The sequence below is a fragment of the Amphibalanus amphitrite genome, unplaced genomic scaffold (genome assembly GCF_019059575.1).
Source record: "Amphibalanus amphitrite isolate SeventyFive unplaced genomic scaffold, NRLGWU_Aamphi_draft 000120F_arrow, whole genome shotgun sequence".
In the NCBI taxonomy this organism is placed as follows: domain Eukaryota; kingdom Metazoa; phylum Arthropoda; class Thecostraca; order Balanomorpha; family Balanidae; genus Amphibalanus; species Amphibalanus amphitrite.
Window position 1 is genome coordinate 903,727 of NW_024881615.1, and position 26,569 is coordinate 930,295.

Consider the following 26,569-nt stretch of genomic DNA (forward strand, 5'->3'; position numbering starts at 1 on the left):
AAGATGCGAACAATGAACATGAGTGAGCGTACATGATGAGTGATCAAAGCGCAGGCTTCTGGTGCAATGGGAGAATGGGGACAAGGGGTTGATTTAGTAGTGGTGATACAGTATCGATGGGAGGGGTGTTATCTGTTATTTGGGGTCCCATTGTTATCTGTGTTATGTCAGAGAGATGGCGAACACGCCCACTCGCAGACCGGGAAGGCAGGGCTGTCCTGTGCGGACGGACGGACGGACCGTGTGGGAGTGGGCCGGCCGCAGCCGCGCACAGCTGCGTCCCACCGCAGGCCGGCCATGTCAGTGGCCGTGAGTGGCGCCGGGTCGGCGACCACAGCTGTGTCGGTAGACCGCGGCGCCGCTCCTGACCTCAGGTGTTCAGCCGACTGACGGCCGGAGCGGCGCGGCTGTCTCACCGCGGCGCCAGTCACAGGGGTCAGGTGCACACCGGGTATACTGTGCGACAGTGGCGTCACATAACCCGCGAGTTGCTGGGGGGGGGGGCGTTAAACGCCCCCACTTTTTTCGCCGGGTCATAGCATAAAAACGGCGCGCCGCAGGCGCGCCAAATTTTGGGTACCTGTAGGGAATTGATTAAAGTTTATTGTGACAAAGTTTCAAAAAAAAAAATCGGTCGGAAATTTTTTGAGATATCAAGGTTTTAGTGACGTCATGATTTCTTAGTTTTCGACCAAAAACGGCATATGTTCAAAAAATCATATAAAATCACAGAATAGACATACAGACATGCCGTAAAGTAAACGCCATTAGACTGGCAATACCATGAACAATCAAATGGCCATCTTCGATTATTGATTATCGTTCCGCATTTTCCAAAATCTTGAACTGAATCTTGGCAATTTCTCGTGACTACTTCACGACCATGATACATGTAATTCTTAAATTGAACTTTTTTAGCCAAACACGTACACATATGATAAAATGAATGCCACCATCGTGTTCTACGCCCCAAATTACCTATAAATATGTGTCACAGGCTGCGAATATCAGTTTTGATTTTCGGGGATATGTGCCTGCCCGGTTGACCTGACCTTGACCCTGACCTATGCTTGACTGACCCCTATATGGAGCTGACACTCTTGTAGGCCTTATATGATGGATTGTGCACCGTTTTGACAGAGTTTATGACGAGAGGCGCCCATTGCGAAGTCCTGAAGTCCATGCTACTGAAAGCCCGATTTCAGGTGTTTGACCTGACCTTGACCCGACCTGTGACCTCAAAATTCAACTTTAAAGTACTCATCTGAAGCGTCTCGTCGCGTTCTTTCGTTTGCCGCCTCGTGCGTTTCGCTGCGCCTATTGGTTCTCGAGTTATCGGCTGGGGCGTTTAACGCCCCCCCCCCCCCAGCAAACGGTGGGTGGCGAAATACCCCAGCAACATAGGCGGCGGAACGAGGGGGCACCGGGGCACCGTGCCCCCTTTGATTTTGGCATTTTAACATAGCCCTTTCCATGCAACGCCCTATGGGCGTTGCATGGAAAGAATGGGACCAAAAGTCGGCAGTGCCCCCCTTTAATTGAAGGTGTTCTGCCGCCACTGCCCAGCAACTGCCGGGATAACAGCCAACAGTGTCACTGTCAATGGTATTACACCCAGCTCGGAAGAACAGAGTGTGAGGTCGGCGGAATTAATGCTGAGAACACCGGGCACAGGTTGATGTTCCGATAACGGACTTAAAGCCATTGCGGTCACTGGAATTGTCCAGCACCCACCACGCCGGAACCAAATCACACCCGCAAAGAAGCGCTGATAGAATGAAATGGGCGAGGGAGCCGTCTATGTATATGCGTTGCTAAATTTAAGCACGAACAAACGGGATTAGATTGCCAGAGTCGAAATATGGGGAGTTTAAAAAATGTCGGACGTGTCAACCGACATCAAGCCAACGTGTAGGTATCTAATCCCCACGGTTATGCCATTCGAAAAATCGTTGCTTTGAGTTTATGAGCATCGACTGTCGATAAAACAAATTTAACTTAACCCTCGCACGACCAGGCCATTTCTCATAACACGAACGACCAGGGGGGGGGTTGTTACGACCCCCCCCCTGGCGTTTCGAAACGGAAGGTCGTAGAGCTTAGCGGAAAAAACCAACGGATTGCTCTCAACGAGATCTCGCGATTGGTGGTATATTTTTTGGTCCTAGGTCAACATTTGACCTACTTTTGACCGGTCAAATGTCAAATTTTCGGAAAAATAGATTTTTTCAACTTTCGGCGGCGATTGCGGCAAAACGATGGGAGATATCGACTTGAAACCTTCACTATCGTGTTCCTTGATCAATTCTCTATCGTTTGGTATGTATTTCGTTTCCCTAGCTCTAAAAATGGCGCGTTGGGAGCGCCGGAAGTCGGCAAGGTCACAGTCGGCGGCAGAAATTCGAAAAATCAAAATTTAAATTTTTGAAATCTGATTGTATTTTTGGATTTGGGAGGTCCATTTGCTCCCTATAGAAGCTAATATTGCTGCATATTCCCATTGAGGTGACAAGAATTAGCAAAATAGTGGTTCGGGCGCTTTTCAAAAATAGTACCGGACGCTGTTCCTCTTGTGACGTCATAGCTCCGTGACCAGACCTGACCCGGTCAAATTTCTTATACCATATGATAGCCAATACTTGCCCCAACATGCATGGGAAGTTTCATCACGATCCATCAACCGATGTCCGTACCACCGGCAGGAAACCTCGGGCGTTGGCACTCAGTTTGTGAAAATCCGGCCGGAGGCTGTACCTCTTATGACGTCATAACTCCGTGACCTGACATGACCCGATCAATTTTTTTTTTCGGCAAAAGATGCGCAAAGGTTGCCCCAGAGGGTATTGAAAATTTCAGCCCGCTACGACAAGCCGTTTGGCGTGCACTTCGAAAAAAACCTCAGGGGGGGGGTTGATACAACCCCCCCCTAGGCGTTCTAGGGTTAAAGCTGCTCATTTTTTGGGATATATTTTTCCCCAGAAAGAGCCGTTTCTGAAGAGCAAATCTCTCTCCAATCCCGAAATTACCGCGGTCCCTACGGCCGCCGGCGCTGGGTGGTGGCAGAGCCACCCGCCTGAATCGCTAATCCAGTGAAAGGCGACACTTAAACGCCAGACAAGCGACCGCTCACTCAGTCGCACCCTAGTGCACAGGTGCCGGCAGCTGCAGTGTCAGAGCGGCAGACGCAATGCAGGAGACAACCACCGAGCTTTAGTCAGAACGTAAACGGGATTTGGCAATAGCTAAGCCGATGAGAAGCAAAAAGTGACGACACGAACATAATGCTACTTCATGCGTGAAAGCAAAGTGTAAAATAAAAAGAAGAATGCTTAATTGCCTGTTTTTGCCCTCTCGAACTCATCATTGCATGTGCTTCTAAGCCTAAAAAACTATTTTGTCAAAGATAATCGTTAGAAAATTGAAAATAAGAACTGAGTCGTTTTACCTGTTCCTTGTATGCGCTTTTTTAGATGGGCATTCTATGTATGGGTTATTCTACCACAAACATCAAAATTAAGGCACTTACAAGTTCGGACGAACTTCAAATATTTCAACTTGATTTGTTACCTGAAGAATCATTGACCTTTTCCTCGAAAATGTAAAAACAATGCCAAAAGTTATATTGAATGCGGTGAGCTTTCGGCTACAAGCCTTCGTCAAACCAACAAAATGACACAATACAAGATTCAAAATTCATGTCAACATGCAACACTCTAGAACTGAATTTTTTAAACTGCCATTGTCGATACTCGTGCCTGTTTATGGAACAAACCTATCACTCCGCTAAAATCCAAGTAGACATAATGGTATGCAACAACATGTGATAAAGATAGTGATGCACCAAACACATGATCTCAGAAGTCACATATCGACTACCAGGCGACGGGGACCGTCGGCATACAATCACATGATAGGCCATACAATCACATCAGATTGATTGATAGGTCGTACAAACACACGGATACCTAGGCATACAATCACATGATAGGCCAAGAAGACAGGTTATAGTTTATCTTTGGTCGGTTTCTTCGGATCAGTATGGACTCAGCTATCTTACGGTCGGGATGGTCTTTAGCCTTATACAGAATTTTAACACCGAGAGGAATGTGGGGAACATCGGTTGTAGCGTGGCACATCATGAAATGGTCGCCCATCGGCGTCCCCTCAGATCTATTTACAGCATCACGTACATGCTCATTAAAGGAAATAGTTCACTTTTAACATGGGATTTTGAACTGGAATAGCAGTTTCGTAGCTTGAGCTGAGACTAGCACAAATCAGGAGCTTTTACGGCTCAACGATCACCCTAGACGAAGATATTCCATTTCTCGTTCCGAAAAGAGTGCCTTGCAGAGGAATGTGTGCCTTGCACAGGAATGCAGCCACGTCATCATCAGCCAATCAGCATGCTGCTTACAGCTAATGCAGCATGCTAGGTTTGAACTACGCAATATGATTGGTCAGCGCGTAATAAGCTTCCGCGTCAAACATTATTTTACATAGAATATAGTTCGTGCTATATTAAAATATAGAAAATAATTGTTTTTACAAAAAGGTTTTATTTTATTCTCTGATCATTTTGAGCATAAAAAATCGTAAATCCATAGCAAAATACTAATTTCAGGAAAGTGAACTGTTTCCTTTAAATCGCAAACGAACGGGGCGTTTCGTTTCTCCAATATACATACTCGGCTCCCCTCCCTCATCACATAGCTTACAATTTAAACAATAAACAACATTCGTTTGAGTACAATCCCCATTCCCCTGTAAATCCTGACGAGCACGTGTTGCATCTCCGTCCCCCCGGACACTGAGGTTTTGAAAGTGACGATCTGATCAGCATGTTTTTAAGTTTTTGGGGGTTCTTCCATGCTAGTCTAAGGTTGAAGGAAAAGGTCAATGATTCTTCACGTATCTATTCTCGCTATGTTCCTCGCTCAAGCACTTCACACCATTAATTTGATTTGTTACCATCTTACGGTCATAATTATATGGTCGTTGATGGGTATCTGTAACTGGGTATCGGCTATTATTGCAGAACGTGACCTTTGGCGATGCCGCGATAGGTAAGCGTTCTTCCTCCGCCGTGCTTTGGAAGAAATTTCTTCGGTCAAGCCGAGTCCTGCAGACACAGCTCTGCCCGGTAGTCGGCAGATTCGGACGGCATGACGGGAGTCACAGCGTCATTAGTTGACTCAGCGGCACGGAACGGAGCCGTGAGTCGCTGCACCGGTCCGTCCTCTGGAGGGAGCGATAGAGGGACGGGGGGGGGCACCGCACCGGTCCGTCCTCTGGAGGGAGCGATGGAGGGACAGGGGGGGGGCACCGCACCGGTCCGTCCTCTGGAGGGAGCGATAGAGGGACGAGGGACACGCCGCACCGGTCCGTCCTCTCTGAACGGGAGCGGTGGGGAAGGATGGAGGGAGGACAGGTTCATCCTCTTCGGAGGGAGGAATGGAGGCGCAGATCCATCCTCAGTCTGGAGGGGAGCGATAGGGACCCTTTCCAGAGGACCAGAGAAGGAGACAGGAGCACAAACCAACTGAGGGACAGAGTTCAACAGTATGTAGGGGAGAGTGGGGCAAAGCGGCCACCCGGGGCAAAGCGGCCATCCATCGTTTTAGCCCTCCACAGCTGGCGTCAGTTCCAATTTATGATTTCCAATTATACTTCTCTTTGCGGTCGTTCGAATGAGCCAGACCGGGGTTTCAGGCCCATCGCCATTGTTCTGTGAAACACGGAAAAGCATTTCTTGCCAGGTTACCAATTATGTTTACAATTTTTAAATGTTATTTTATTCCATAACCGTTTGGAATTTTTATAAGCGTTTTTGTCCATGCATTGCGTGGTTATCGTACATGCCTTCTACCAATTTTAATGCTTTTTACCCCACTAATAGCTGAGCTGGAATATTTTTGTCTCGGACGGTAGCGCGGGGCAAAGCGGCCGGGGCAAAGTGGCCAGCCCCCAATTGGCCATAAGTTGTTTCCATCTGGATAAAAACATTATTTATATTCAAATGTGTCGTCATGCATTCATCTTGGCCACTTTTCGGTTACATGAGTTACCAAATTATGCAATTAAATGTTTTTCCAAGAAAATTCTTTCTTTGTTTAGCAATAGGTGGGAAGATAACAAAGTAAACATCCATCTTCCCTTAAACCTTGTCACCATCAAATACCCTAGTCGTGCATGAGGCAACTACACTGTAAACCAAATCTACAAGTTGGCTCCTTGTTACAAGTTTGGTTCCAATTCGCATAGGCGTCACCTTGTCGATACCTTGTCGATTCACCAACCCCAGGCTTGTTGGCCAACAAACTAACAGTTTGCCTACAAGTTTGGTTCCAATTCGCATAGGCGTCACCTTGTCGATACCTTGTCGATTCACCAACCCCAGGCTTGTTGGCCAACAAACTAACAGTTTGTCTACAAGTTTGGTTCCAATTCGCATAGGCGTCACCTTGTTGAGCACTAGTCTGGGTCTTGTGGACCTACCAACTTCTGGATAGGCATATTCGTTTCCTTGTCGGTTCACCAACCCCTGGTTTGTTGATGAACTAGCCTTTGACTGGGCTTTGCTAGCTTGCAAATTGTCAACAAGTAAGTGTACTAACGCTCTGTTCGAACTTGTCAACAATCGCTTTGTTTGCGTTGATAACCTTAAGAACTTACGATTCGCGTTCGTTTTCAATTGCCACGATACTGATTCAGGAAATATTTTCTATACGGACAGGTTATTTTTTGGCTGGAAGTGGTGCACAAAACCATGACTGGCATCAGTTATTGCTCAAAGACTTGCGCTGACAAGAAACGAAATACTAATGGGTTATATAATCAATGAATGCATACACCACATCCATTCGGAAGTTTCTGGAATCATTAGTATTTATTACGGTCACGTAATGTAATTAATACTATTGACTGGTGACTATTACGGTCACGTAATGTAATTAATACTATTGACTGGTGACAATTCCGAGTGCATATTTTCGAATGGATGTGGTAAATGCATGAGGTAGTTATACCCAGTAGGTATACCTATCGTGCACCGTCAGCATATAGGTCTTTGAAGCAAGAACTGCTGCGTATGTGGAAGAACATGGTTTTGTGCACCGCATCAAGCCAGAAGTATAACATGCCCGTATGACGAATATTTCCTGAACATTGACCATAACAATCATGGCAGTTGCACGATCACGCAGATAATTCGAATAAATCATGATCGCCAACCAGATTAGCTTTTACAGCCCATATATGTCCATCAGTTAAGTTAAAAATACAAAGAGTTGAATTAAAGGCAAATAAATGTATTTATATATAAAAAAAACACCGACCGCAAAACATCTGCTCACATTGCATGCACAGGTCTGGCCCACTTACATTGCGCGCGCAGGGGAAGGGAGGCGTCTCGAACGCGGGTATAGGCACGATTAGTGCGTCCCGCAGGCCAGAGGGGGCCTCACTCACAGCACGAACACCACAGTTCACAGATTTTACTTTTTACTGCACAAATGCTGGAACAGCCCTCGTCGCTGCTCCAGGCTGCACGGCGGCCGCGCGACAACTGCTGGTTCGAAACTGCCGCGCCGGGGCCCGCTAACTGCGGGCGGCGACCGCTGATTGGTCCGCCAAGTCTGACGTCATAGGCGCAGCTGACTATGTGTATGCTGACCAGCTGACCAGTACAAGTTAGGCGCCGGTTAAATAACCATGCGGCAACAAGTTTTCAAAACTGGTTAAGAAACAAACGTTGAAACAAATGTAGAGTTGGTCTGGATACTGAGAAGTTGGTGTGCATAGTAACTATTGACTCGTAGTTGTCACCCGACAAGCAATGCACCAGACAACGGCTTGTTTAAAAAGTATCAGTTGGTAAACATACCAAGAGATGATTGGTTATATTACACAAGACTTGTCAATTTGGTTTACAGTGTATTCTGTTTCTCATATCGGGACTTGAGAAGTCGCCAGTGGCCGCTTTGCCTCAGGGATGGGGCAAAGTGGCCAATATGCTATAGGTTTAAAGTTTTGTCAATATCTCCCATATGTGAACGCCTTTGGAAATGAAACGCAGTTGGAATAAAAGACAATTTAATAGGGATCACATTGGTATAGAAAGAATCTTTCCAAGTTTAAAAATCAAGCGTCGGCATCGTTAGAAATGTTAGGGTGGCCGCTTTGCCCCACTCTCCCCTACGGTTTGTCAGTGATCCAAAAATCAGGTGACTGCACCAACATCCTTCGACGGACTGTCTGGACTGTCCCTCATGTGAACTCCTCCCCTTTTTTGCCTCGGTTCCTGGGTTCTCACGCTCAATTCTGCCAGCGCATTGCATGTATGTTTTTTAATAGGGACAATTTAATAGGGATCACATTGGTATAGAAAGAATCTTTCCAAGTTTAAAAATCAAGCGTCGGCATCGTTAGAAATGTTAGGGTGGCCGCCGCCCCACTCTCCCCTACGGTTTGTCAGTGATCCAAAAATCAGGTGACTGCACCAACATCCTTCGACGGACTGTCTGGACTGTCCCTCATGTGAACTCCTCCCCTTTTTTGCCTCGGTTCCTGGGTTCTCACGCTCAATTCTGCCAGCGCATTGCATGTATGTTTTTGAAGCATTCAAGCTGACTGTGTGCAAGCATATTTACAGCTCTGGCTCATTTCTCAAGGCGGCATGCGAGCCCCACGCCGACCTGATATGCTCAAATCGTTTAGTTTGCTTTTGGTAAAGCATAGGTACTGCTGAACACAGTTTGTGCCGAATCAATTTGACTTTCTCTATAACACAAACATAACATTTGGACACATGTCTCAGTGCTAACGTCGTGACATATCGTGGCAAATTTTGATTGGCGTTCGGCTTGATATGTTTTGACATGGATGTGTGCCATATTGATACTAGCTATCGATGCCATCGCATAAGCCTCATTTTTCTTTTCTTTTTAGGCACATAAATGCAGGAACACAGGTAGTACATCTCAATTATATAAACGTCTTTGAACTGCGAGAAAACTCATCTATTAAAAAAAATGTTTTGTACGCGACCAAGCTAGACCTATTTCAGTACCTATAGAGGCACAGAAACGGAAACGGGCAGTGAAGCCAAGCACGAAGCCGAGATGATCCGCGCCCGCTATTCCGTCTCGCCTCAATCCGACAGCTCAGCTTTCCACACGGCGTTATCGGGTCCTCGCGGGCTCCACGGGTCATGATCGCTAGATGCATGCTAATCACCGGCGAAAGTCGGTTCTCCCGCGACCACCGCTGCGTCCAGCTGACGATGTTGTCGACCACCAATATCGAGGTCAGCTTGCCGATGGACGGCGGGTGCCACAGCTTTTTGTGCGGGAGTGGGAACCAGTGGATGCGGCCACAAATGCGCGAGGCAAAACATCAGTCGAGTTAACCAAGGAAAAGCCCATGGAAAGGATTACGAAAAAAAATGTTGTTAGACAAACTTGCGAGAGTTTGTCTAAAAACATACCGACAATTAACAAGCGTATCAATTTGGTTGTGGTGCTACGACTGGAGCACACCAAATACCTAAATGACTGGTCGATTTTTAGTCGCATACATAGATGCATTTTCTTCTCGTTATTACAAAAACTACAGCAAATTATTTTTAATTGGAACCATGAGGTTGAACGTTTAATGTGAAGCTGATGGGTCTCCGGCGCTCCAGCAGGGTTTAATTTTTGCACCAATTAATACGTCACTCACAAGGCTATAGCCACCTCATCAAGAAATGATCCACATGATTGTAGCGGTGATTAATTAACGCTAAGTATATACCGGTCTCGGTGAAAACAAAATAACTTCAGATTGCCTTTGTGATAGAAGGATGTGGTAAAAAGGCAAACGCTATGCGATAAATGATATCAAAATACAGGACAGGACCAATGCCATTAGCCATTAGGTATTTATTTATAATCGTGGTGCGCTATGAGCAATACAGTTAATATTTGCCTGACTTTACTCCTGTCTGGGTATGGGAGTTCTACTCCACTCGTATTTGTGGTCGAGGGAAACACCTGACCCCGTATCTTCCGCTATTGGGGATTGGGAGACCCATCTGACCCTCTCCGTCTCCATGTGTGCACTGGGACCCGTGCGACTTCTTCACACATCTGTGCTCATGAGACCCACCTGACTCCTCTCCATGTCTGTGGCCGCGCGTGCCGGCCGGGCGGGGCCGCCCTTCGTCCCTGTTGTGACTCGCCGGTCGTCCCGTTAGCCTCCGTCCCGTACGCCGAGATGACCCGATTTCCGGCACCTGGACCCGGGCCGACCCGTCGCCGTGACCTGGTCAGGTCAGGAGCGGACACCAGTGCAGCACATCTCGCACAGTCCCGGCACGGTGCAGTCCCCTCCGCTGTCACTGCGGCAGTCGCGTCCCTCTGGTCACGTCACCTGCTCTCGCACACTCCTACCTTCCACGGCGCCGGCCGGCCGACAACTGACAGGCGCGCGCCGGCTGGAGCTCGACCCGGCCGGAGCCCGGCGCGGTGGGACGGGGAGAGTCGCGCGAGTACTCTCTCTGACACCGGCACACCCGAGTGTCATCGATATACTGACGCTAGCTATACGTGTCATGTGTTGATTTTTAACATTATGGAAGAATGTCATAAGCGGTAGGTGGTATGGTAGATATTGGGTAATGTGCTTGTTCGTTTGTAAAATTACAAAAACTTCTAATACAATTTGTTTCCTATTGTATACAAAAACTACAATCTTTACAACATAATTTGATAATCATTACAATAACTTTTACAACATTAACATTTCTATACAATAACTTCGGCATTATTTATCTTACTAATTTTAGGCATTCATTTGTTATATTTATTTATTCGATGTCATGGAGCAACAGGCAAATTGACGCCCAGTAACAGTCCAGAGCAATAACACATTCGAAAAAGTGGGAACATTGTCTTTAGTCCACATACAAACCCCTCGATATACCAACCATAACTATTACACAATCCATATGCTCACATGCATAGCACAATAAATACAGTCATGCACTACACATCAGAGTTCACATTTTTGTATATGTCGTCTTACTTTAGCCCGAAAATCCCGCATTTAGTCGTGAAACAAATCCAAATCTGTAATCTGGAACATAAATTTATTTATTGTAATATAAGTCATGGGTGCCCTAACAAAAAGTGAACCTTGCACAGTGTCGACTCTCGCAAACGGTATATTCATTCATTGAACGGTAGGTACATCATTCATCCATTGAATGAATCACGGGCTCCTTCAATCCTCCTTGTAATTCTTGGAACAGCATACAGCGGAAACCGTGCCAAAAGCACATGTGAATCGAGGACTCCTTTGTATAGTTTTTCCACAGACTATCGTATTGATGGCGTCTTTTTCTGATTCCGTTACGTCAATGAACATTTGGAGCAAGCGCGATAATAATCAATATCGTTGTCTATGGTAGGAATGAAAAAAGTCATCTATAAGTAGGTACCTAAATATGGTAGGCAGGCAATGTGCTTGTTCGTTAATTTAACTACGATAACTACTATTTCAAATTGCATTCAATAGGTGCGCTTGTAATCATTGGCGCGGGGCTTCTTTCAGACGGGGGACCGGGGGGGGGGGGGAGGTGGGCAGTGGGCACACCATGAATAGAGATTAACCTAGGGTACCTACAAATCTAGTTTTATCACCGGTTTTAGGCCACTTATTTTCCATCCCTTGGCTTTTCAACAAAAAAAGAAAACATTTGCAAAAAAGTGCTGTATTCCGTCTCAAAGTTGTGGGGGCACCGCCTCCACGGTCCCAAAAATGTGGTGGGAGGGCCAAGCTGGCCCAAATGCCCCCCCCCCCGGTTCCCGGCTTCCCGCGCCTATGATTACAATTGGCCGAGAGATTGCCGAACTAGAAATTGGCAGTTTGGCCCGAGTAGGGGGGAGTGGGGCAAAGCGGCCACCCTGGGCAAAGCAGCCACCCATCGTTTTAGCTCTCCACAGCTAGCGTCAGTTCCAATTTATGGTTTCCAATTATGCTTCTCTTCGCGGTCGTTCGAATGAGCCAGGGCCGGGATGTCAGGCCCATCGCCATTGTTCTGTGAAACACGGAAAACATTTCTTGCAAGGTTACCAACTACCTATGCTTACAATTTCTAAATGTTATTTTATTTCACAACCATTTTATTTTGAATTTTCTATAGGCAGGGGCGTCGCCACGGATTTTTGAGTGGGGGGGGGGGCGGGTTTCCGGTCTTCGTCTTGATGGACCGGGTGTTTTTAGCCACACTCCCGGTTTTTTCGTGCGCCCGGAGAAAAACCTCGGCGCGCAGCGCCGCGAAGGCAGCGGTATATCTTGTTGTACATCAATTTTGCATCGTGCATAAAAATCAAGCACAGATCACCTAAGGTCAGGTCACAATGCCATGTCAACAGTCAAGTTCAGTTTTGATGCCTCTAAAAACTGCAATCTTTTCATTCCTATAGATTATCTCCTATAAGTCTGAAATTTGGTGTAATGAATGGGATTTTATATAAGTGCCAACAGTTCATGAATCTAGGATTTTACATCTGAGAAGTGAAGTCAGGTCAAATAGGTATGTGACCTCACCAATCATGATAAGATATGGGAAAAAGCACGATGTCCTCTACTTTGAAAGAATATGCTAAAAACGCTAAGATACTTTTGTAGCCATGGCACTTGTTCATTTTAGAGACAAGGTGCAGCTAATGACCAGTGGTGACTGGAATGGTCAGTGATTGGTCATCAAAGGTCTCTAACACATTTTCGACAACAACTTTCGATGGAGACGTTGTAGAGCGATGACAGCACCTGGAGTGTGTTCAGCTCAGTAACACAGATCGATCCATATGCAGCAGGTTCTTTTCCGGTCAGGACATGACCTTTCGACGAAACAAAAACGATGGTGATAAACATGGATATCATACACATTCACTGAATCATAGGTTGTTACAGAACAAATGTTTCGGCAAAATCCGTCCGTTTAGCTGTTTGGACTCTATGGTACATAAGCCATAGACCCGAAGTCATATCTGAAGCGAAGTTGGCGAAAGAGCTTTAAAAAGCTATCGAATACGCTTTCTGTGTCGCTGTAACTCTTATTCGTGTTTTACGGGTCGCTAAGATAAAACGTTTTCCAACGTAACGCTAAAGGCATGCTTTCGGCCCCTGATCGAGGTAGAGCTTCGCGGAAGAGCGAGGATGCTGCCCGTGATGAGAGAAAGCCGATGATGCCCAATTTCAAGGTCTTGGCCGGGTCACCTAAGGTCAACGCCCAAAAGTAGGAAAAATCTGGCCGCCTGCTAGAACTTTGCGAGCCGTAGCTGTTATCGGGGTCCCGAGTACGAGTTCGATGTTAGTTTTGAACAAAGATGATGACCCCATGCATTTGGGGTAGATCGGGTCGGGTCAGGTCAGGTCGACCAGCAGGCTTCCTGCCGGCCATCTAGAGTGGGTGACTGACAACCACCAACGATAGCTTCGTAACAACATTATACATAACCATCATTTATCAAAACTACTTCTTATGTTCAAACGGGCGCTAAACTCGAAATCAGCCCCAAAAACTACACTTGTAAGTGGAAGCAAATAAAACTCAAAAAGTTAACCAAGGTCATCCATATTCGAATCAGGGCCAATACATTTTTACAGAAGGTGTAAAATTCATTAACTCGAGGTCACTGGAAGTTTCGTTGCAAATCACAGGGGAGCACTGCCGCTTCAACCCTATTGGCCGTAGTGTCTAACGATGGCGGCCATATTGCGCAGACCAGGAAACGGCTGCCGCCTGTGTTGAGGAATAGGGAATTCGGGACCTCGATTTACGTTTGCGGCCGCCGTATCCGTTACGTTCAAGTTACGTAGATACGGAATCCGGCACCCTACGCAGAATTGAGTGGGGAACACTATCGTATCTTCAGAATTCCTCAAATTCACTCGCCGGACCTACATTTGCCCCGGCCGAGGGGGTTGATTGAACCCACCTCGCTAATGCGCCATAGGCGGCGGAACGGGGGGGGGGGCACCGGGGCACCGTGCCCCCTTGAATTCTGCAAGGGGGGCACCAATAGCAAGGTGCCCCCCTTAAATTTGATGTATTAGTACTAGGGGCAGATTCGGGGAAAACTCCAAGGGGAGGGCCATGAATCGAAGTGGTGCCCCTACCTATGCCCAAAATTAAAACCTCAACGGATTTCGGCCACTTAATTTTGGTGGTGCCCTATTTTCAGTTTTTTTTTATTTTCTTTATTTTTGGTTAGTCATGTGATGACTGGTGCCCCTGCACCTGCTAGGCCGCTGATGCCCCTGGAAAGACTGTGGTACCTACCTACCCTGCCCCCTGACAAGCCTACGGTGGGCCCTGACATGACTTAGGTGCCCATGGGCCCTGACAGGCCTGTGGTGTCCTTGCTAAGCCTGTGGTGTCCCTGGGCCTTGGCAGGTTTGTGGTGCCCCTGTTAGAACGCAGGTGCCCTTGACAGGTTTGTGGTGCCTCTGACAATCCTAAATTGCCAACGACAGGCTTGTGGTGCCCTTGACAGGCCCATGGTGCCCTTGCGAGGCCGGTGGTTCCCCTGCGAATCCGATAGTGCCCCTGGCAGGCCTCTGGTGCCCCTGGCAGGTCTGTGGTGCCCCTGGAAGACCTGTAGTGCTTTTGCTAGGCCGATGGTGCTCCTGACAGGCCTGTGGTGCCACTGACAGGCCCGTGGTGCCCCTGCTAGGCCTATGGTACCCCTGGCGGGCCTGTGGTGCCCCTGTCGGCTGTCAGGCCTGTGGTGCTCCTGGCAGGCATGTGGTGACCCCAGGCCCTAAGTCATGACCCATGTGACCTCCACCCTGGGATTCGCCACTGATTAGTACCATGCGATGGCTTCTTGGTAATTTGTTACATGTAGGATTAATGGAATTTATCAAACGAGAATAAGGAAGAGACAAACACATAGGTACTTGGGGATCAGCTTAAAGTTAACCACACATACGGGCAGGGGTGTAATTTTCCTAAAATGATTGTGGGTGCCCAGCTGTAGGGGCGCCCGGCGCCAGGCCGTTTTGGGGCGCGATAGATATTCTTTATGTGGGAGCCTAAATTAACACCGAATTTGATAACATTGCTAGCCGAATGGCGCTTCAAGTGACGTGTCTGACTAAGCAAATACACGCTTAAAAGTGGAAACTGACCGGAAGGACGTAAAAAGCTGTAGAGGGCGCCATCCAGTAGGAGGGGCACCAAATGTGGAGGCACCAGACGGTTACGACTTACGAGGGCGCCGTGAGACGATGAAAAGGGCGCCATTCTCTTGGGAGGGCGCCGAGTGATTGAAAACGCTATGTGGTCCAGGGGCGCTAAGAGGCCAGAAGGGCGCCGCACAGTCAGTAGTGCTACGTTGGTGGGGACGTGGGGACGCCAGATGGTTACGAGGGCGCATTGAGATCATGAAAAGGGCGCCATTCTCGTAAAAGGGTGCCGAGTGATTGAAAACGCTATATGTGGTTCAGGGGCGCTGAGAGGCCAGAAGGGCGCCGAACAGTCGAGGGATGCACGGTGAACAGAGACCTAAGGACGCGAGACGGTCAGGAGGGCGCCGTTAGACCATGAGAATGGCGCGGTGCTGTCAAAAGTGCGCCATTCTCCCAGAAGGGCGCCGAGTGATTAAAAACGCTATATTATCCATGAACGCGAGACGGTCAGGAGGACGCCGTTAGAGCATGCGAAGGGCACCGTACTCTCGAAAGGACGCTTGCAGCCTTGTAAAAGACTTGTGGGTGCATTTTCATCATTGTGTGGGCATACATAATTCAGGATTGTGGGTGCATATGCCCCCACAAAGAGATATAAAATTACACCCCTGCATACGGGGGTGAACTGCCATTTTCGTTTAGTAAAAAATAAAATTAAAAAAAAATCATCGTGTCAGGGCTGTGACGAAAAATAAGTGGCCTAAATCCGATGAGAAAACAGGATTTGGGGGTACCCTAGGTTTGGCTCCTTGAGCCATGGTGCCCCCCCTTGTCTCAAATCGTTCCGCCGCCTATGTAATGCGCCGCTAATTAAACTAGAATTAAGCGGTAAAGTGGTCGTATGCGGCAAAGTATAATGCAGAGTGACTGGTAGGAACCCGCTGTAAGGGTTTCAGGTCAACCGGTGACCTCTGAGGTCGGGTCAAGTGATCTAAGGCACGGGTTCGGTTTTTGGTAAATTACTTCGCCAAAAATGGCCGTAGAGCCGCGATTTTGGCATCATCGTGTTCAGCTAGCTCAGGCGCATCGAGTGATATACCTTTTGTTCCGGTCAGGTCAACTTAGGGTGTTGACCTCAGGTCAAGGTCAGGTCAGCACCCCCAGGTCACGAAGTTGGTCGAAAGAGGTCATGTCGCATATCATTCGATTCGGCAGGTCTTCCTGAGTCCATTGGTGGCTTTCCTGACTCGCTAGCTCAATTTGATCGGGAGTTATTGAAGGAAAATTGTGACCCTTGTGACGTCACAAATGACGTCACGCAAGGGCAACAATGCAAATATGAAGCATAGAACCTTGCAAATACTGCATGAAATCATGATTCTATATGTTTGAGATAGTTTCAGATCATTCTCGGCGCCAAAATAGCAATTTTCATATTTCCCCATTGATTTATAAGGGTTTAACGTATTAGTTCCTTGTATCTAAGGATTTTTTAGTATTTCATCTTGTTCTCCACTCAATTCTGCGTAAGATGCCGGGTTCCGTGTCCACATAGCTTGAACGTAACGGATGCAGCGACCGCAAACGTAAATCGAGGTCCCGAATTCCCTATTCCCCAACACAGGCGGCGGCCGCTTCCTGGTCTGCGCAACATGGCGGCACCGTTGGACACCATCTGGCGGCCGATGCGCATTCCACATTATAGAGTTCAGTGTTGCAAATGTACTCCCTTTTGCTCGTCTTATTAGGAAAGCCCGAGAGGGGTCCACATCTGACCCCATTTCCCTATGCAGCCGCAGGTCCGAGGGTAGTCATGGGCTGAGACTAGCCAGTAGCCAGGTACCTCGTAGTTACTGATACGTCATCCGATGAATCGACTATAACCATTATTTTGACAATCAGACGAACGCTTGGGTCAGTTTTGACACGCTCGCTCATTTGAAGGATAAAAAGGGACTTATAGAATAGTGGCTACTTAAAAAAAAATGCAAAAAAGTGTGGTATTCCGTCTCAGAGCTGTGGGGCATCGCCCCCACGGCCCCAGAGTTGGGGGGCAAGCTGCCCCCACTGCCCCCCCCCCGGCTCCCGCGCCTATGATCAAAGTGGGCACCGTGCCCCTGTGCCCCCCTCGTTCCGCCGCTGCTTGGCTGAGGCATATCTAGCAAACCGTGTATTCCGAAATTAATGAAACGAAATCCGCCGAATAAGCTCATGAAGATAAATAAGTCTGTCTCCATGAAGCGGCATTTTAGTTGCTTAATGAAACTTTCGATCAATGCTAGCAGCAGCTTGTTGCTGGTCTATCAATTAATTTTAGCTGCATTTTAGAGAGCCTATCTTCTTCACATGATGACCTTGGTGGGCGCCCACGTGCGGCGTTTGTTTACGATTGCGTTTTGATTGCATTCGTGTTTGAGCTCGCAGCAGGCTTGAGACATGGATGAGAGATTACATCTTATCTCTCATTATATCTCTATATCTCTCATTATCTCTCATTATATCTCTGATGAGATGAGAGAGATGAGAGAGAGATGAGAGATTATGGATGAGAGATTATATCTCTCATCCATGCTTGAGATGTGTTGGAAAGAAGTTGGAAGTGTGTTGTTGGTGTTGGTGGTGGTTGTTGACTTTTGAGGGTTTACATATCCACAAAGTTGAATATATTTGAATTGATACACCTTTAGCTAGAGTGGGTGAAATCACCTCATTGAGCGTTGGAATTGTGCCAGTCTCAGTTCAAGCGACAAGACTCGGAGTCAGACTGCTGTACTGCCTTGGGAGTTGGGACTGCTATTCTAGTTCAAACCCCATGTTAAAAGTGGCATATTTCGTTTAACTACAAAGTACAAATTACTACCGTTTATTCGATTGTCTCCCCTCTTTTACAGTTTCAAGTTTGCTATTTCAATTTTAGCATATCCTCACCGTTCATGTTTCAGTTTACAGGAGCCATGGTTGGCACTGATACCTCTGCTGGAAGCTCCCGATCTGATAGGTATTGCTGCTCAGATGAACATTTCATTTCAGCTTTTTATTTGATTCATTTCAATTTGTCTGTTTTCAGAACCAATGAACTGTGTCTGACTTATACCCTGAGTGACACGACCACGCAGCTGAGCTGGAGGCGAGGGCCTGTGATCGAGAGCAAGCAAGATAATTACAATTTGAATTGGAAGGAGAATGTGTGGCAGAACTGCATGGTACAGAGAAAACGTTCATACTTTTGTAGATCAGGTTAAATTTCTTTATTTTTCAACTATTAACATTTGTTTAAAACTGTGCTGTGAAAAAATATGTCAAGCAGTTTTGGTTTAGGTTACCTGTGTTCCCTTTGTGGCATGCTTGACATGCTCATCTTAGGTTTACATTTGTAGTTGATCCATTTTCATTTTTCATTGGATGAACACATGCAATTATGAGTAACACTTCAATTCTTACAATGAATATACTATATATAGTCAATGTGGAATTTACCTATACCAGAAGCTGGTCAGACTATTTATTCAATGTTTGCAAAAAAGTATCATTTTGTTGGGTGTCAATTTCAAGCAAAAGCTTATATTTTCAATGTCATCCTTGAAATGTCTAAAACAATATATGTGTAAAACTATATAAGATATATAAAACAAGTTGTTTTTAGTACTTTGCAGCCCGACAACCTGTCTCGGGCGTGCTCCTATGTTCCTCGTGGTGGGCAAAACCAAAAGCAAAACAACCAGAAGTACCAGAAAGCAAGATTTATGAACACTCCAGGATCAAGAAATTATCAGCCATCACAGAACATTGCTCCAACAGGTACTACTTCCTCAGAGTCTATTTCCATTCCTCATTTCCTTCATTTCCCTTGTCATTCTCCATAAATGACATTCGTCCTAAACAGGCACAGCTCATTTTTTACATTTACTTCTGATCATAATTGATTGGTCACAAAATTGTCCTGAAATTAGGTCAATAATATCATAATTAAGAGATATACATCCTATATGTACAGCCCACCGCTAAAGTAATGTAGGGTTTTACCAATCTCAACGGTTGGCTTTGACTGGCGATTGTTTAATGCGGAGTGATCGAAAAGAAGATGTCAATAGCTAAAGTTGCAGCTGCAAGGGTGACGATACATATAAGCTACATTCAAAGTTTCATTGTAGTCTGGCTAATCGTTCCTAAGCTTCAGAAGCAGAACATACCCATGACTGAAACCCCACATTACTTCTGCTGTGGACTGTACATGGTGCATAACTACTTTGCTCTCATCAATCGCCGAGAGTTTTTAAGCGATCGTTCATTGCCATGGCGAGCATTTGAATTTTTTCCGGGGTAAGGTCTATCAATGTGACCTGCTGACCTGACCTTTCAAAGACTTAGGTCGGAATTTTTCCCCTGTTCAGAAAAGCTGCATCAAAAATCGCATTAGGGGAGTATCCAAACATCCTCACTCCTGGCCCCGCACAATTTAAATAGAGCTACCTACTTGTTTTCTCGATTGCTTGCCTTTGCACATGATTCAGTTGCACTTCTGTACTAGTTAGTTGAAAAACTGTTAGAATTCATTTCGCTTTTCCAGCTCTCGTCACCCTATTTTGATGTTTTTTTCAGGCACACTTCCAGTGCTGATCCGTGGAGATTTCGCCGGATGTCCTGATGAAGAGAGGATCGTGGTTTCGATGAGATGGGGTCTCATTCCTTTCTTTCACAAGGTACCATTGTATTTTTTCTCATTGCTTGCGAGCGTGCGTGAAGTACGATTGAAAGTGCTGCTCGCGTGTTTGCACCTATTTCTTACAAGGGTACCTATTCTTCAAAGACATAGTATCTGAGGCCTGAGCTTTCTACAAATATATCTGACCAACTTATGATATTGCAGGTCTGAACGTCTCAGTGGAAGAGCTACTATGCAGCTGAGTGCTTAATTAGTTGGTCACTGCAGCGCGCTATTTTGCTATTGTTCCAGGGCGACATTGCGGAGATGAAACTGACAACGTTCAACGCCCGTTCGGAAGAGTTCCGCGACAAATCCATGTTCTCTGGACCGTTTAAACGCGGGCAGAGGTAGGTATACACTACGCACGACTATTGTGGTATTGTTTTTTTTTTTTTTTTTTAGTTATTTAGTATGCTTGCTCGTTCTTCATCAATACGTTGCTTCCTCTATCTGTTATTAACATACAAACTTGCAATTTTATGTGCTAAATCTATCTGCGTTCTGCTCTGGCTACGTCTGGTTCACCAGTGCAATTTGGAACCCTCGAGTTGTACCTGCCTCCGATTGAATTAAATTTGGCTCTTCAAAACCTGGATTCGGTAAACCAGCATAACGCCTTTTGGGGCGACTAACGGAGCGAGGGAGAGGGTGGGCCTTGCACGTGCGAAATTGCGAGGGGGTACCTCCAACTGACTTGTGCACGGCACCCTACTAACCGCTCTCCAGCGATGTGCCAAATTTGGGCACAATCGGCCCAGCCATTCTCGAGATCTGGAAGCGGCACCCTGCACGTGCGCACGTGCAAAATGGGTCCCAACTGACTTGTGCACGACACCCTACTAACCGGTCCCTAACTGTGTACCAAATTTGAGCGCAATCGGTCGAGCCGTTCCCCAGATCTGGAAACGACCCCTGCACGTGCGCACGTGCAGCAGCACCCCAACTCTGGCACATGGATATGCAGTGCCTAGTGGGTGCCTACCTACATGCCAACTTTCAGCGCAATCGGCCAAGTAGTTACCGAGATATTGCAACAATTACAAAACTGACACCTCTTCGTTTTGCACGTGGCACGTGCATAAGGGGTCGCCCACATGCATCGGGAATAGTCCAATACTTGGTAGAAGGAATGAAGCTACCCTACAAAAATTACCGCATGTAAATCGGTCAAGTGGTTGTTGAGATATAAGCCTCGCAAAAGCGTCCGCACGGCCGGCCGGCCGCTCATACTCAGAAATTTCCGTTAATCTAAGGAAAGACTACGCTCGCTTCGCTCGCTCCGTAATCAGTGATTTGCGAGTTCTGTCTATGCTTCCTTCTGCTGAAACACACATTCCATTCAAGAGCAGATCTTTTATTTGTGCTGCAATTTTTTCACTAACATCGACCAATGCAGTACTAAATGTTTGGGGATGTGCATTGTGTAATATGCATTGTGCTCTGTTTGTTCAAGATCAGATATCTGGGGCTTTAAATCTTTTCCTTTTGCTCCTATCAGTGCTTCCAGTTCAAATAAGAAATCCGAACGTGATTCGGTCTACTTGATGACGTAAAACGCACCCTCATTAGATGGGGCATGGGCTACCGAAATCAGCTAGCATCGGGAACTTTACAGCCCGGCAGCGATCGACCCGGCTAATAGACCAGTTACTCTTGATGAAATACGCACACGATCGACACCGATACCATCGTTCGATAGGTTACGATAATCGCTGCAATAGTGAAATTTAATCGGCGTTGTCAGTGATTTCCTTGGTGAATAGTTATTGCTTCAATCGAATTGAAGTCGAGCTTTATAGTCGTGCTCAAACTTTTATGAGTCTCTGAATGCGGTTTGAATAAAATGATCGATTTCATTGACTTGTCTTCGTCGATGCCGATGGTAATAGGTATCATCACCTGTCGCCATCGACTGAGAACTTTAATGCCTCGCTTTTTTCAGATGCGTGATTCTGTGCGATGGCTATTACGAATGGAAAAGGGATGGGAACAACAAAAAGCCATACTTCCTCTACACGGAACAAGATAAAAAGGTAACTTCCCTATGCGTGATTTATTTATTTACGATCATAAGCCTCCACGTGGTGATACTATTTGTCGTTGCTCGGGTTGCTGTTTGGTGATCGTTTGGTACATGTTTGGCATGCTTTGTCTATTATGCTTGAGGATAAGTCATTTTATCGGCGAATGTTTATCCACGTATGAAGTTAGTGAGACGAAAATCGGATGGTAATGGTTCTACAACCAATGTTGTCAACCAAGCCAGATGTATTTGTATGATCTGACTGATCGTTGTCCGGCAGTGGGACATTTGTACGGACGTGAACAAGCTGAGCGAAGAGGATCTCTGGAGCGAAGAGGAAGGCTGGAAAGGACCCAAACTGACCATGATGGCGGGCCTGTTTGAGACACGGAAAATGGTGAGACCCTTATCTATGTTTGTTAGATCATTGTATATGTAAAATGAGTTGGTGGATGCTCGGAAACGCGGCTGAAGCGTCTGTCCATGATGGGGTCCTCGATGCATGTTCGTTGTCATTGTCATTACCGAATACCGAGTGTCCGTATGATCCACCTGAGTCGACGAGACGAAAGGCAGCAAATGAGTCGTGAATCGCCGTTCGCAGGACGATGAGGAAGTTCTCTACAGCTGCACTATCCTGACTCAGGCCTCGAACCCTCATCTGACGTGGATCCACCACCGAATGCCCGTGTTCCTGACTACACCGCGGGCGGTCCAGGTAAGACGCGCGTCTGTGTATCCCGCCGTCGACAACGTTCACGGTACTGGAGGCAGTGAACCTCTCCGAGCGCTGCCCATCGCGTGCCATCGGCGATGCATCGGACGTATTGATTCGATTCCGCCGCCATGGCCTTTCGTGCGTCCCATTAGACGGTGTCTGTTGTTGACTGGAGAACAGTGAGCTTGTGGTGACCGTGACCGTTCCCGCAGGACTGGCTGTCTGCCGAGAGCTCGGAGGAGACGGCACTGAGTCAGATCACCCCGGCAGACTCGCTGACCTGGCACCCAGTCTCGTCTGAAATCAACAACGTCCGCAACCGGGACGCCACATACGCGCCGGTGGACGACACCAAACGGTCACCGGCGGCCGGCTTCATGGCCAACTGGCTCGGAAAGGGCAAGGCGGAGAAGCGACCGGCGGAAACAGAGGACGGAGAGGACAAACCCAGCAAACGCTGAAGCGCGGTGAACGATCTGCATTCTGCAACCGCGCCGGACGGCGGGGTGACGAGTCCGCGAGAGGAACAAGCCAAGATTGTTCGTCCTCTAGGGATGGTACCTGAACAATGAACATTTGAGCATTGCTGAACAGCAGTTAGGATGGCTGTTCCTTTTTGCCTTTTAGCGCGTACCTATGTTTTGTATTGTTTTACAATTTGCATTGTAGTTTATTATACCGTTAACTTTGCTGTATGTAGAAACTGGTGTTCGATTTTGTAGCTAACCCAGGTCGCGAGGAGGCTGCCAGGAAGTTATTTTACACCCAGAAAACTTACGACTTACGAACCATCTGGGTCACACCGATGTGGGTCTTCCACGCACTTATGAACTTAAGAATGCGTCCTGAAATAACAATGACGGTGTTTCCCGCCCAGCTAATGCGCACAACTTGAAGGCATGAGACGCTTCAAGTGGTACATATTTACAGTGTCACCTTGTGACTCTCTCCCCTGACATGGTGCGTTCTTGGCTCTCGCTCGCTGGCTCTGCCTCCGAGTGCTCACTCTCGTTTCGCCACCACGTTGATGGGCGGCAGCAGGGTAGGACGGGTGGCCACTGGCGGCATTGGCGGCGGCGGCGGCGGCGCCTCGGGGGTGGGCGCGCCGCCCGACCGGCCGTAGCTGCGCTGCCTCTGACGGACCTGGGCGGCGGCGCGGCGCCACGCGCGCACCGCCCGCCTGCGGCGCGCCGGCCGGCCGCACAGCTGACAGTAGAGCGCCACCAGCAGGGCGGCCAGCACCAGCAGCGGCAGCAGCAGCAGCAGGAACAGCCAGGCGGCGCGGCCGTGCTGCTGGCGCGGCACGGCCAGCGCGCCGTCCTCGTCCTGGCGCACCAGGCAGCTGAGGTTGCTGCCGAGCACCGCCGTCTCGCGCAGAAACTGCTCGCAGGCCAGCCAGGCGTGGCATCGCTCCGGGCCGGCCGAGAGCAGCGCGTGCTCCACGTCCCAGCCGTTGCGGCGGCGCAGCATCAGGTGCGACGCGTACGCCACGTGAGCCGTGAACGCCAGACACGAGCTCCGCTCGGTCTGGCACAGGCGGCACGAGCACGTGCCGTTAGAGGCGACCACGCTGGCCACGTGACACGTGGCTGGCGCGTAGCTGCCCGAGAAGAGCGGCCGCACGCCCTCATCGAGTGTGAGCGGCACCAGCACGCAGACTGCCAGCGCGGTGACGATGATGGCGCCGATCAGCAGCGAGCTGCGCCACGGCGGCGGGCGGCAGCCGCTCTTCCCGGCAGAGTCCGGGTCTGCCAGCAGCCGGCGGCGGCCGCAGCAGCCCAGCCGGCGGGACCGGCGCGCCCGGTCGGCCGCCGGTGTCACCGGCTGCCCGCTGGCCGCCGTCACAGACACAGCCACCTGGGCCATGACGCCGACTGCAGGGCGGACGGCGCGCGACCAGCTCCGCGCGGAGACTGCCGGCCGCTGCCGACCGATCGCGACCCACCGACACTCGTCACATTATTGACGAGCGAGTAACGAGCCACAGTCACGGCCGCATTCATCTTTCAGCGAGGATCGGCCAGTGATCGGGAATCCATAGCGACGGAACGGAGTTCGTAACCGAGCCGCCCCTCTCTGGGGCGGGAATCGCAAAACAGCCGCGCACTGAATGACAATGACTCGGTAATGGTGGCTGTAGTTAGATCTCTATAGCCCTAGAATAACGATCCGTGTATATCGCATCACATGCAACGTATGTATTTAATCCGATTGATGATAGGCAGGGCTTACGGTTAATTATATAGTTAGATGAGGAATGTCGCTAGCCTAGCTTTGGATATTTTTGCTCTGTTGTGTTCTCCGGACGAAGTATCTTCAAAGTACAATCACCAGTGACGAAATCGATTCGATATGAGAAGTTGATAAAGCGCATGTGCATTGTAAAATATAAAAATGGTCATGCATATATTCGAACAAAAGGAGACAGACGTTGAACAAAGAGGTCGCTTCTCCACTGTTTACCGAAAAACACGGCGCATCGCGATATTTACACATACAAAACAGACCCTATCCACAAATCACACTGCGATCGTCATGCTGTACCCAGCTTCACTGTTTTACTTTTTGCCAGCGACTTCATGAAGTCTGCGGGTACGGCGGCCTCGGCGAACCTGGCCAGGTCATCGTCACTGTCGCTGTCACTGTCCTTTCCACTGTCCCCGGCGGCCGGCAACGCCCCGCCGCCGCTGTCTGGCGACTGTGACACGGGCCCGTCACCTCCGGACGGCGGAGGCACCGCGTCAGGGACGGCCGGCTGCCGCTCGCGGCGGCCCTTTTTCTTCAGCTGGTAGCGCTGCAGCTCCACACCGCTCAGTCTGGGCCGCTTGGCCGGCGGCGGGGGCTCCGGGGCTGCCTCCTCGGCCACCTGCAGCGGCGGAGCGCCGGCGAACAGCCGCACCTCGCCCTCGACCGGCGCCGGCCGCAGGTGCTTGCACCGGTCCTTCTCCTTGATCATGCTGCTCACCAGCTGGTCCAGCTTCTTGCCGACAAACTCGCGAAACTCCGGCGTCGTGTCGAGCTCACGCCAGTCCCCCTCAGCCGGCGCCCCTCCCATCTCTGCACGTGAGACATTCATGGCTGAATTATCAGCATATTACCTGAAATATGAGAGGATGCAAGCATGAAAGCTCAACACTAGCATGAAAGCAGAGCTGGTGGTTGCTGCCCATGCATTCACTTTGAAGTTGGAATAATTATTGAAACAAACCCTCATCTTGAAAAATTGAAAAGCTACACAAAGTAGCAAATATCATTTTGCTGCAGAATGGTCTGGGCACTAATGATGCATGTTTTTAACATAAATTGAACTTACATGATCTATGCCACACATGTTAATAATGCCTTGGCCTTGAGCTATGATAATGATGCAGCCATGAGCCAACTCTAGTAGGCATATCCAAAAGCTAAGTGGCAATGTGATATGGTGAGATAAGTGGCAATGTAAGGTGAGGCTGATGTCAATGTAGCATTCTCTGACACATGATCAATAATCCCCAAGTGGCTCCAGCTGTAAGTCGCATCACTTGCATATGCACAGTACAGATATGTTTATGACTTATAATGAAACAACCTGGAATGTAATCACTTCAACATTGACTTCGAATTTGAGTTGGACAGCAAGCCAATTGGGGTGAAAACAAAAAGGACCAGCCAGTAAGTACCTAGTCCTACTAAGTTATATGTCAACGTACTCCATCAGTCATCCATGGCAGCAAGTGGATGTACCAACCATAAGCTAAGGGTCGGAAGCCGCATAGCACATCTATAAAACACTTAAATTGAAATGCAATTACACCAACACCAAATAAAAAAGTCAAAATCTTTCTCACCTATCCTCCACATCCCCACACAGTTCCACATGCTTCCAGTACCTCACCAGTACCTATACATGTTTACAAAATTTGCCCATTTTCATTCATTTCGCTGATTATGTTCAGAA

General features: G+C 48.1%; 3 protein-coding genes across 5 annotated transcripts in view; 1 reads left to right on the forward strand and 2 right to left on the reverse strand.

Annotated features, from left to right (window-relative positions):
* LOC122381455 overlaps positions 1 to 10,461 on the reverse strand; it is a 46,210-nt gene extending 35,749 nt beyond the window's left edge. The window contains exon 1 of the mRNA XM_043365623.1: positions 10,150 to 10,461. Coding sequence (XP_043221558.1) covers positions 10,150 to 10,164 — 15 coding nt within the window. The 5' untranslated portion in view covers positions 10,165 to 10,461. The remainder of the gene's footprint in view (positions 1 to 10,149) is intronic.
* Positions 10,462 to 17,753: 7,292 nt separating this feature from the next.
* Positions 17,754 to 23,320, forward strand: LOC122381457 (abasic site processing protein HMCES-like). Of its 3 annotated transcripts, none has more exons than XM_043365624.1 (9): positions 17,754 to 17,782; positions 18,251 to 18,386; positions 18,827 to 18,981; positions 19,783 to 19,883; positions 20,138 to 20,235; positions 21,831 to 21,921; positions 22,192 to 22,308; positions 22,516 to 22,629; positions 22,842 to 23,320. In XM_043365624.1, the coding sequence occupies exons 2-9, from the start codon at positions 18,367 to 18,369 to the stop codon at positions 23,088 to 23,090; spliced, it is 945 nt and encodes a 314-aa protein (XP_043221559.1). In that variant the 5' UTR covers positions 17,754 to 17,782; positions 18,251 to 18,366; the 3' UTR covers positions 23,091 to 23,320. The 3 variants fall into 3 exon arrangements, with proteins under 3 accessions (XP_043221559.1, XP_043221561.1, XP_043221560.1); XM_043365626.1 differs by having other exon boundaries at positions 17,760 to 17,782; positions 18,837 to 18,981; XM_043365625.1 differs by lacking the exon at positions 17,754 to 17,782 and having other exon boundaries at positions 18,803 to 18,981.
* Positions 23,321 to 23,631: 311 nt separating this feature from the next.
* Positions 23,632 to 26,515, reverse strand: LOC122381470. Its single transcript, XM_043365685.1, has 3 exons — positions 26,460 to 26,515; positions 23,736 to 25,727; positions 23,632 to 23,687 (listed from the first exon to the last, which is right to left on the reverse strand). Exons 2-3 carry the CDS (start codon positions 24,493 to 24,495, stop codon positions 23,632 to 23,634), a joined length of 816 nt encoding a protein of 271 aa, XP_043221620.1. The 5' UTR covers positions 24,496 to 25,727; positions 26,460 to 26,515.
* Between the last annotated feature and the right edge of the window lie 54 nt (positions 26,516 to 26,569).

What these genes read in the sequence shown, in the direction of transcription:
- LOC122381470 (XM_043365685.1), bottom strand. Translation starts at nt 24,495, where the DNA reads ATGGCCCAGGTGGCTGTGTCTGTGACGGCGGCCAGCGGGCAGCCGGTG. An exon ending in CAGCTACGGCCGGTCGGGCG is followed by an intron (nt 23,688 to 23,735) that starts GCGCGCCCACCC and finishes CAATGCCGCCAG; the next exon opens with TGGCCACCCGTCCTACCCTG.
- LOC122381457 (XM_043365624.1), top strand. Translation starts at nt 18,367, where the DNA reads ATGTGTGGCAGAACTGCATG. An exon ending in ACACGGAACAAGATAAAAAG is followed by an intron (nt 21,922 to 22,191) that starts GTAACTTCCCTA and finishes GTTGTCCGGCAG; the next exon opens with TGGGACATTTGTACGGACGT. An exon ending in TGTTTGAGACACGGAAAATG is followed by an intron (nt 22,309 to 22,515) that starts GTGAGACCCTTA and finishes CGCCGTTCGCAG; the next exon opens with GACGATGAGGAAGTTCTCTA.